The 9,699-nt window shown below is 52.3% G+C and overlaps 1 protein-coding gene across 1 annotated transcript in view; it reads left to right on the top strand.

Moving 5' to 3' along the window:
• Positions 1 to 9,699, top strand: part of nnt (nicotinamide nucleotide transhydrogenase) — a gene marked incomplete in the record, with an annotated part of 17,434 nt that continues 7,735 nt past the window's right edge. Inside the window, 12 exon segments of the mRNA XM_067250768.1 lie at positions 1 to 48; positions 2,057 to 2,265; positions 3,113 to 3,342; positions 3,676 to 3,893; positions 4,071 to 4,158; positions 4,280 to 4,368; positions 5,010 to 5,197; positions 5,360 to 5,493; positions 6,063 to 6,254; positions 6,852 to 7,005; positions 7,420 to 7,581; positions 8,817 to 8,927. Coding sequence (XP_067106869.1) covers positions 2,112 to 2,265; positions 3,113 to 3,342; positions 3,676 to 3,893; positions 4,071 to 4,158; positions 4,280 to 4,368; positions 5,010 to 5,197; positions 5,360 to 5,493; positions 6,063 to 6,254; positions 6,852 to 7,005; positions 7,420 to 7,581; positions 8,817 to 8,927 — 1,720 coding nt within the window.

Genomic DNA, 9,699 nt, shown 5'->3' on the forward strand with positions numbered 1-9,699 from the left:
ACCGAAAGTTTGACTGTGCCGCACAAAAGCAAGGCTCTCTCTGCAAAGGTCAGTCGTTTAAGTTGACACAACTTAGAATTTGTCACTATTGAGCAATTAACAAAGCTATTATATAAGCGAATATGTGTGCGTGCATATATTGGAAGTGCGTGGTGCACTAACATATATAGTGTAGTTGTTATTGTAGCAAATCCTTGCTAGCCAGCTAGCTCTAGTTTTGCAGCAAGACGCTTTTGGAAAGGAAAGTGATGGTCGGCTACAGATGCGCCCGCCCTCTATCCAAATCCACAGACAGATGGCTGGCAATCCGGTTAGAATGTGGACACGTTCATCAGAGTCCCTCTATCAATTTAAAACGAAGTATACATTTTATGTTCGAATTGTGATAAACTAGGCTATTTATTTGTTCTTGAATGTTTCCAAATAGGCAGATAGCTTATCGAGACAATTTCAAATAGCTGCATCATCAACAAGCTTAAGTTATGATCTATATAGCGAGCAGTATACTACAGTACTAGAGCTTTGATTTCCCAGTGCGCCATTGCCTTCACATAACCTTTCACGTATAAACAAACGTGCATTAAATTATATTCAAAAACGATGGGATACGGCTTGACTTTCTGCAAGGTTAAAATGAACGAATGTATACAAACAACTGCCAACTAATCACATTGTATAGCCTACTGCTGACGTGGTGGTCTTGTTTTAAAGTCGGACATATGCTTTTGTCTTCGGAGTGGGCTGCAGAAGCCCCCCTCCCCTGCACCTCTTGTTGCTGCTCTAGCTAGCCCTTTTATATTTATAATTTCAGAGACATTCAGCTGATAACGTGCTGCATAATATGAAACATATGAAACCTAATAGCAGTAGGTAACAACGACGGTTAGTTTGTCGTCACTATATTAGCTGTTCCCATGGTGAGAAACAAACAGGTGACCAATACCGCCTGAGGACACTGCCTGATTTGATTGAAGTACATGTGTAATTATGTCTATTAAGTTCTATTAAGGAAATGAGAACAGGGACACAGTAGAATGGAGCTGGCCTTGTTTGCAGGGTTGTTCTGCATGGGCAGCAGAGATAAGTATTGACTGTTGTAATCAATACAGGATTCAGCCTCCCAGGAGCTGACACACTCCACATTGAACTAGTCTGCCAGTGTTGAGACTGTCAGTTCTCTCGGACAAAATATCAAACAAAAATATCATGCAGGGACCAGTGTCAAAGAGGGGGAGGGAGAGCAGAAGGGGGCTTGATGGTATTAAGGACTTTTCCAGGCCTGTCCTTGACTTTCTTAACCATCTCTGCAGCTGCTTTAGTATTGGTTAGATGTTTATCATGTCTGTGCCAAGACTAGTGTGTTAGTGTGTATGACTGTCTAGGAGACTATAGTCTACAGTACAGTATGTCACTGTGCCTCAAGTCATAAATATCGTGTTGTATTGGCAAGTGTGAGTGTGCTTCTACAGTAGTGTTGGCTCGAGGTAGACAACCTATGAGGAAGGAGGTGGAGTAGTGTGTCATCAGTCCCAGACAGAGGGGCTATATGGAGCAAAGTTAAGTTTAACTTCAGCAATATTGTCTTGAAGGGAGTCAGGTGGCTGAGCGGTTAGGGAAGCGGGCTAGTAATCAGAAGGTTGCCAGTTCGATTCCCGGCCGTGTCAAATGACGTTGTGTCCTTGGGCAAGGCACTTCACCCTACTTGCCTCGGGGGGAATGTCCCTGTACTTACTGTAAGTCGCTCTGGATAAGAGCGTCTGCTAAATGACTAAATGTAAATGTGACCTATTGCATAATTCTACACATGTGTTCAACACAAGGACATTGAGACACATTCCCGTAGGCTACTGTGGCATGAGCTGAAGAATTGTGTGTGTGTTTGATGGAGCTAAGCTAGTGACGTGTGGGGGTTAGACAATGCCAGAAGTATGGGTCAAAGAAAAAATGTTAACACCCATCTCCTCCCATTCTCTCTCGCTCGCTCTCTAACTCTCCTCCTACCCTCTGTCCCCCTCAATGTTGTCTCTCTCTCTCTCGTGTGCCCCTCTCCTCTCAGGTAGGAGGAGGTTTGTCAGGCTGTCTAGCTCCATCGGTGTGTGCGTGTGTCAGCCATGGCGAGCCTCCTGCGTGTGGTGGCTTCCAGCTGCTCGGCCCCCCTGCTCAGTGGGGTGGCCTGTGTGAAACTCCCCAACGCTGCCTCCGTCAAGACGCCATGCCTGCGCTTCTTCAGGACCCAGTCTGCTCTGTGGCGCTGTGCCTCCCCAGGTAACTACCTACCTTCACCTACCTACCTTCACCTACCATGCTGCTGAGTAGCCTAAATACACTCTGGCTAGCAGTTTGCACCCTGACCATGATATCTGTCCCTGCTAATAGTAAAGCTGTCTGAACAACCTGACTGCTCCTGGTCTAGTTCCTGTTGGAACCAGCCAGGTGTGCTTCCAGTCCCAAGGTCGGGTGGGTGGGTGTGTGTACACACATGTAGATGTCTGAATGACGGTGAACACTGTCTCGGTTTCCTGTGATTATCTTGCTTCAGTGACAGCTGGGAAATTCTATTCTTGCCAACCAATCAGTGGGCAGTCAGGTCTGAGTGAGTGAGTCCGTTGCCTGTTTATGTATAGACACAGTAGTCCTGCAGCTGTGGAATTTTCCATAGGAGCAGCATATGACCTCTGTCATGTGTGGATTGGCCTGTCCACTCAGACCACAAACCAACCTGTTCACTCAGACCACAAACCAGCCTGTCCACTCAAACCACAAACCAGCCTGTCCACTCAAACCACAAACCAGCCTGTCCACTCAGACCACAAACCAGCCTGTCCACTCAAACCACAAACCAGCCTGTCCACTCAAACCACAAACCAGCCTGTCCACTCAGACCACAAACCAGCCTGTCCACTCAAACCACAAACCAGCCTGTCCACTCAGACCACAAACCAGCCTGTCCACTCAAACCACAAACCAGCCTGTCCACTCAGTCTGGTTTGTCACTCATCATGGTTTAGCGTCAGTCTGTGCAGTCAGCTAGAGAGGAACCATTTCTCCTCCGCTCCGGCGACCAGCCACAGATGTGCTCTGATGTGATCGTGGTCTGACCCCACACCCCCAGGCGTCCCCTACAAGCAGCTGACTGTGGGCGTCCCCAAAGAGATCTTCCAGAACGAGCGGCGAGTGGCGCTGTCCCCGGCCGGTGTGCAGGCTCTCATCAAGCAGGGCTTCAACGTGGTGGTGCAGTCTGGCGCCGGAGAGCCCTCCAAGTTCCCCGACGAGCAGTACACACAGGCTGGTGCCTCCATCGCTGGCGTGAAAGAGGTCCTGGGTTCAGACGTACTGCTCAAGGTAAGAGGGAGGGAGCGAGGGAGGGAGGGAGGGTTAGATGTAGAGAGGAGCAGAGCCTGCTCTACAGGTGGCAGAGGTGAAAGAGGGGGAAGAGAAAGGGAGGGAGTGTAGAGTAAGGGGCAGAGGACAGTGCAGGTGGCTGGGGTGGGGGAGAACATCTGGGAGGTCTATTTGGGGCTTTAGAACAATCCTGTTACTCACAGATATAATGCAGTAATAAGGTGGAGATTGCTTTTGGGGTCTGGAGTGTGTATCTGTGTTTCTATATTGATATGTGTGTGTCTGGCCCTCACTTCCCCCCCCCCACACACACACACACACACACTCCCCCAGGTGCGCGCCCCCATATTTAACCCGGAGCTGGGGGCCCATGAGGTGGACCTGATGAAGGATGCAGCTACGCTGGTGAGCTTTATCTACCCCGCCCAGAACCCCGACCTGCTGGACCTACTGGCCCAGAAGAACACAACCGTGGTCGCCATGGACCAGGTCCCCCGGGTTACCATCGCCCAGGGATACGACGCCCTCAGCTCCATGGCCAACATAGCAGGGTAGGAGAAACACATGAGACATGATGTCGGGTATATCCATCTCTCCTGGCTCAGTTACTCTGATGTCTGGGTGTCTCACTGGCGCAGTGTCGGGGTATATATCCACAAAAACACAGTCTTTACAGTCTGGGAGTACAGTACTGTCAGCTGACTGTGTCCCCCTCTCCTCCGCCACAGGTACAAGTCTGTGGTTCTGGCAGCCAACAGTTTTGGACGCTTCTTCACCGGCCAGATCACAGCGGCAGGGAAAGTTCCTCCAGCCAAGGTGTGCTGCTGGCTTCCTACTACTACTACTACTCCCTGTACTTCATTCATACTACACTACATCCATACACTGGTCTGCTGTACTGTCCTGTTTGCTACATCTCCCCCCCCTCCCCCTCCAGGTGCTGATCATCGGAGGAGGGGTGGCAGGACTGGCAGCAGCGGGCACAGCCAGGGCCATGGGCGCCATCGTCAGGGGCTTCGACACCAGGTGGGTAGGCACACGCACGCTTTGGAGTTTTAACATTCAAGTTTGTTTGTACAAGTACACGTCCGGAAATCTTGGTCTTGCTCCTTTTAACAGTTTCCTAGCAGTTTAATCTAAATCCTATATGGTTCTATATTGTAATTCTTTTTCATAAATACCTTTTTATCCTATCTGAACTAATCCTTTTAGTTGTACTTCTACACTAGTCACATTTTTATCAACAAGAACAAAACCAAATTCATATGTACACACACACACCCACACTGAGTGCTACCTCCCTCTCTCCAGACCAGAGAGGAGATCAACTTAATTGGACTTATATTGGTTAACTTGACCCTGGTCAGGGTGAAAGGATTGGCTTACACACTTGACTGACTCTTAACAAAATTAGGAGTGGTCAGTTCTCCAACTGTCCACTAGGCTGCAGCAGCACCTACGGCAATACAGGGTGAGATGAGAGTAATGAGAAGAAACGGGCTGGAGACTGGAGGTCTTAGGAGGCCAAGCAGTACCATCCCATGTAATATAACTGGTAGAAGTGGATGTGTGTGTGTGTGTGTGTAAATGTACATTTCTGCATCACTCTGCCATGGCGTTTGATGTGTGTGTCCCTTCACCTACCCTCTTTATCCCACCCCCCCCAGAGCGGCAGCCCTGGAGCAGTTCAAGTCCCTGGGGGCGGAGCCTCTGGAGGTGGACTGTGAGGAGTCGGGGGAGGGCCAGGGGGGCTACGCCAAGGAGATGTCCAAGGAGTTCATCGAGGCTGAGATGAAGCTGTTCGCCAAGCAGTGCACGGAGGTGGACATCCTTATCAGCACGGCGCTCATTCCTGGTCAGGACACACACACTCCACACACACATACTTCCATTCTTTGACCCAGTTGGTTTCAGGATCCTCTCTACCTCCACTAAGACCTGGGATCAATCATGTCTGGTAGGTCTTGCAAAAGGGACATTCACTCAGGGTTTGACGTGTGTGTGTGTGTGTGTGCAGGTCGCCGGGCGCCCATCCTGATAACCAAGGACATGGTTGAGACAATGAAGGATGGCTCTGTGGTGGTGGACCTGGCAGCCGAGGCTGGGGGCAACATAGAGACCACCGTACCTGGGGAGCTGTCTGTACACCAGGTAACCAGGGCTGTTTGGTAGTCTGGACACCAGGTAACCAGGGTTGTTTGGTAGTCTGTACACCAGGTAACCAGGGCTGTTTGGTAGTCTGTACACCAGGTAACCAGGGCTGTTTGGTAGTCTGGACACCAGGTAACCAGGGTTGTTTGGTAGTCTGGACACCAGGTAACCAGGGCTGTTTGGTGGTCTGGACACCAGGTAACCAGGGTTGTTTGGTAGTCTGGACACCAGGTAACCAGGGCTGTTTGGTGGTCTGTACACCAGGTAACCAGGGCTGTTTGGTAGTCTGGACACCAGGTAACAAGGGCTGTTTTGGTAGTCTGTACACCAGGTAACCAGGGCTGTTTGGTAGTCTGGACACCAGGTAACCAGGGGTGTTTGGTAGTCTGGACACCAGGTAACCAGGGCTGTTTTGGTAGTCTGTACACCAGGTAACCAGGGCTGTTTGGTAGTCTGGACACCAGGTAACCAGGGGTGTTTGGTAGTCAGGTGACCAGGTAAACCAAGTTGTAGCTGCCTGTACACCAGATGAACAGTGTAACCTGGGCTGGGTGGTGTGTGTGTTCCAGGGTGTGACCCACATCGGCTACACTGACCTGCCCAGCCGCCTGCCCACCCAGTCCAGCACCCTGTACTCCAACAACGTGATCAAGCTGATCCGGGCCATCTCCCCAGACAAGGACAACTTCTACTTTGACGTCAAGGAGCAGTTTGACTACGGGACCATGGACCACGTGGTGCGGGGGTCCATCGTCATGCAGGTACCACACTCGCGCCTGGAGGCCGCCGCGGCCGTGGCTCCTACACCACGGGTGCTACATCTTAGAGCGTGGCACGCGATGGGAATAAGAGGTCAACGAGAGGAGGTCAAGAGAGAAATGTTTGTATGATTCATTTGATAGGATAGTCTTGGTAACAGCTGGACTTATTTAGTCATCACTGCTGTAGTCCTGCTGGTGATTAGGGGTTCTGTCTCACACACAGACAGACAGAGGTTAGGTGTTGTTTAGTAGTGTGTTCTCTGCGTAGTGGGCCAGGCATGGTGATGGATTGTGGCGTGCCATGCGTGTGTGTGTGTGTGTGTGTTCCAGCCCTTGGCCTGCTGGCTGATGATGACTTATGCAGTCTGCTGTGAACATGATCCATGAGCCACCAGTGGAACTGCTGATGTTCCTGTAATAGAGACACTATCAAATAGAGCCCTCCTTTGATCTCAGATTGGAATACCTGGTCTGGGTTCACAGAAGCTTGAGACCTTTGTTATTTTTCAGATGGATTATTATCTCACCCTCATCCTTGTCATGTCTCCCCCCCCCCTTCCCCCTGTCCCCTCCCTCCCTCCCTTCTGTCTCTTTCAGAATGGTAAGAACCTGTTCCCGGCCCCCCAGCCCAACAACATCCCTGTGGCCGCCCCCCCCAAGCCTCCGAGTGTGCAGGAGCTGCAGAAGGCCAAGGCAGCGGCCGTGTCCCCTTTCAAGGCCACCCTCACCACGGCCGGCATGTACACTGGAGGTGAGCCCCGCCACACACACACCCTCATGTGTACACACACACACACACTCCCTCACCACGGCCGGCATGTACACTGGAGGTGAGCCCCGCCACACACACACCCTCATGTGTACACACACACACACTCCCTCACCACGGCCGGCATGTACACTGGAGGTGAGCCCCGCCACACACACACCCTCATGTGTACACACACACACACACCCACCCTCACCACGGCCGGCATGTACACTGGAGGTGAGCCCCGCCACACACACACCCTCATGTGTACACACACACACACACACCCACCCTCACCACGGCCGGCATGTACACTGGAGGTGAGCCCCGCCACACACACACACACAATGTTCAGCTCTGTTGTGTTTGACATGTGCTGGGTCAGTGAGGGTTACTGTGCTGTCTGCCCCCCAGGTTTCACCACTCTGCTGGGTCTGGGCCTGGCCGCGCCCGACGCCGCCTTCACCCAGATGGTCACCACCTTCGGCCTGGCGGGCATCGTGGGGTACCACACCGTCTGGGGGGTGACCCCCGCTCTGCACTCGCCTCTCATGTCTGTCACCAACGCCATCTCAGGTGACACATAACGGACAGGCTGTCCAGTCTCTCTGCTCCTCATTCCTCCTGCTCCCAGACTCCTCCTCCTCCTCCCTGCCGTCAGACCGATGGCTGGACGGCTGCCGTGGTAACCTGACTTGTAGGCAGGATGAGGGTGTGTGATCAGCAGTCTGGCTCGGGCTCTGAAAGCCACTTCAAAGAGCACCTTCTCTGCCTGGCTTCTCCTCTCCATCCCTCCTCCCCTCCCTTGATCCTGTTTCACACATAGGCAACCTCTTTATAACCCTGGGTTAACACTGAGGGTGTGTGTGTGTTCTCACACACTTTGATTGCTGTCGAGGGTAGGAGGCGGAAGAGCCAAGCTGTCTGTGTGAGCTATAGCACTCTTGGGGTCTCTTTAAAGACCACACACACACACACGTTGTGTGTGTCTGTGCTTGTCTATATGCCCTAGGTTTCCCAGACAGCAACATCACAGGGGCATGCTGGGATATCCTGCAGAGCGATTAGCAGGACCTACTGCACACTTCCTGTTAATTAGTTAAACCTCTCTTTCTCTCTCTCTTTCTCTCTGTGTGAAATGTGTGTGTGTGGCAAAGAGAGACCTCGGTCTCTCTGACTGGTGTCAGTCGTGACTACGCCCAGACGTCACAGGCTGAGGATCTGCCTCCTGATGACCTGCTGCTGATGTCTGAGATCTCCATGTCCTGGAGGAAGGGGGGGGAGGGGGGGGGGGGAGCTAAGCGGTGAGGACATGGTGCTGGAAGGCATCATGGGTCTTTGATGGGGATTGGTTTAGTAAAGAGAGGGGGGGGAGAGAGAGAGATGGGGAGAGAGAGAGAGAGAGAGAGAGAGAGAGAGAGAGAGAGAGAGAGAGAGAGAAAGAGAGAGAGAGAAGGTGGTCTGTAGTGTTTCCTGTGCCAGTAAGGTACCCAGCTCGCTCTCCTTTGTTCTGCTGCTTGCATGTGACCAACTGTTGCCCTGGAATTCCAGAGAGGGACAGGAAACGCGTGCGCAAACACACACACACATACATTGGGCTAAGTGTGTCTAGTTAGGCTGCTGCCTGCCTGGTAATGATTACAGCCGCGATGGTTATCAGGATTTCCTCTGGGGGGGGTAGGAGCAGGGAGAGGGGAGGGGGAGGGGAGGGTGGGAGGAGGAGGATAGGTGATTCATACTTTAAATGAAGGATTGTAACTTTTGCTCTTTAACAACCGACCTAAACCTCTCTGTGTGTCTCTCTCTCCCAGGTCTGACTGCTGTGGGCGGTCTGTCTCTCATGGGTGGAGGCTTGGCCCCCACCAGCACCGCCGAGACCCTGGCTGTTCTCGCTGCTTTCATCTCCTCCGTCAACATTGCTGGTGAGTTGCTCACACACACACACACACAGGTCTGAAGCAGGCCCTGGTGGGCCTGGTCTGAATCTCGGTCAGGGACCCTGTTCTGGTCTTGCTAGGACGGTTTTGTGAACCCCCCCCCCCCACCCCCCCCCCCCCCAGGGGCACGTCCAAGAAGGGCCAGGACACCAGGGGTCATGGCGGGGTCTCCCTGCCCTGCTAATGAGGGGCTGGCATGGCCTAGTCGTTACGCCCTCAGATCTCCTGCCAGGGCAATGTGCAGTATTACCCATGTACGTTCCTGTAAAGAACAGGTGTTTAATTTCTGTTTTAGTGCCTTGCTGGGTCCGCTTCTCTGCCCGCCTTGGACTGCAGTACCCATAAACCCCTGGGAACAGGACAAACCCAACGCCCCATGTCTCTACCTGTTCTGCTCGCTCGGCCCCTCTCTCCGTCCGTCTCTCTCTGCCTCTCCCTCTTTCCATCTCCTTTTCCTCTCCTCTCTCCTGTTCCCCTGCTCTGGTCTGGCTGCAGGTTGGAGTTTTTTCCTCTTGAAGTTTGGAAAGTCCCGTCCTTTCAAAGAGCAGCATTCCTGAGTCTGGGACAGTAATAGTCTCTTGGATCACCTGTGTGTGTGTGTGTGTGTGTGTGTGTGTGTGTGTGTGTGTGTGTGTGTGTGTGTGTGTGTGTGTGTGTGTGTGTGTGTGTGTGTGTGTGTGTGTGTGTGTGTGTGTGTGTGTGTGTGTGTGTGTGTGTGTGTGTGTGTGCTGTAGTGTGACTGTACTCTCTGGTGCCT

Source organism: Osmerus mordax, chromosome 14 (assembly GCF_038355195.1).
Source record: "Osmerus mordax isolate fOsmMor3 chromosome 14, fOsmMor3.pri, whole genome shotgun sequence".
NCBI lineage: Eukaryota > Metazoa > Chordata > Actinopteri > Osmeriformes > Osmeridae > Osmerus > Osmerus mordax.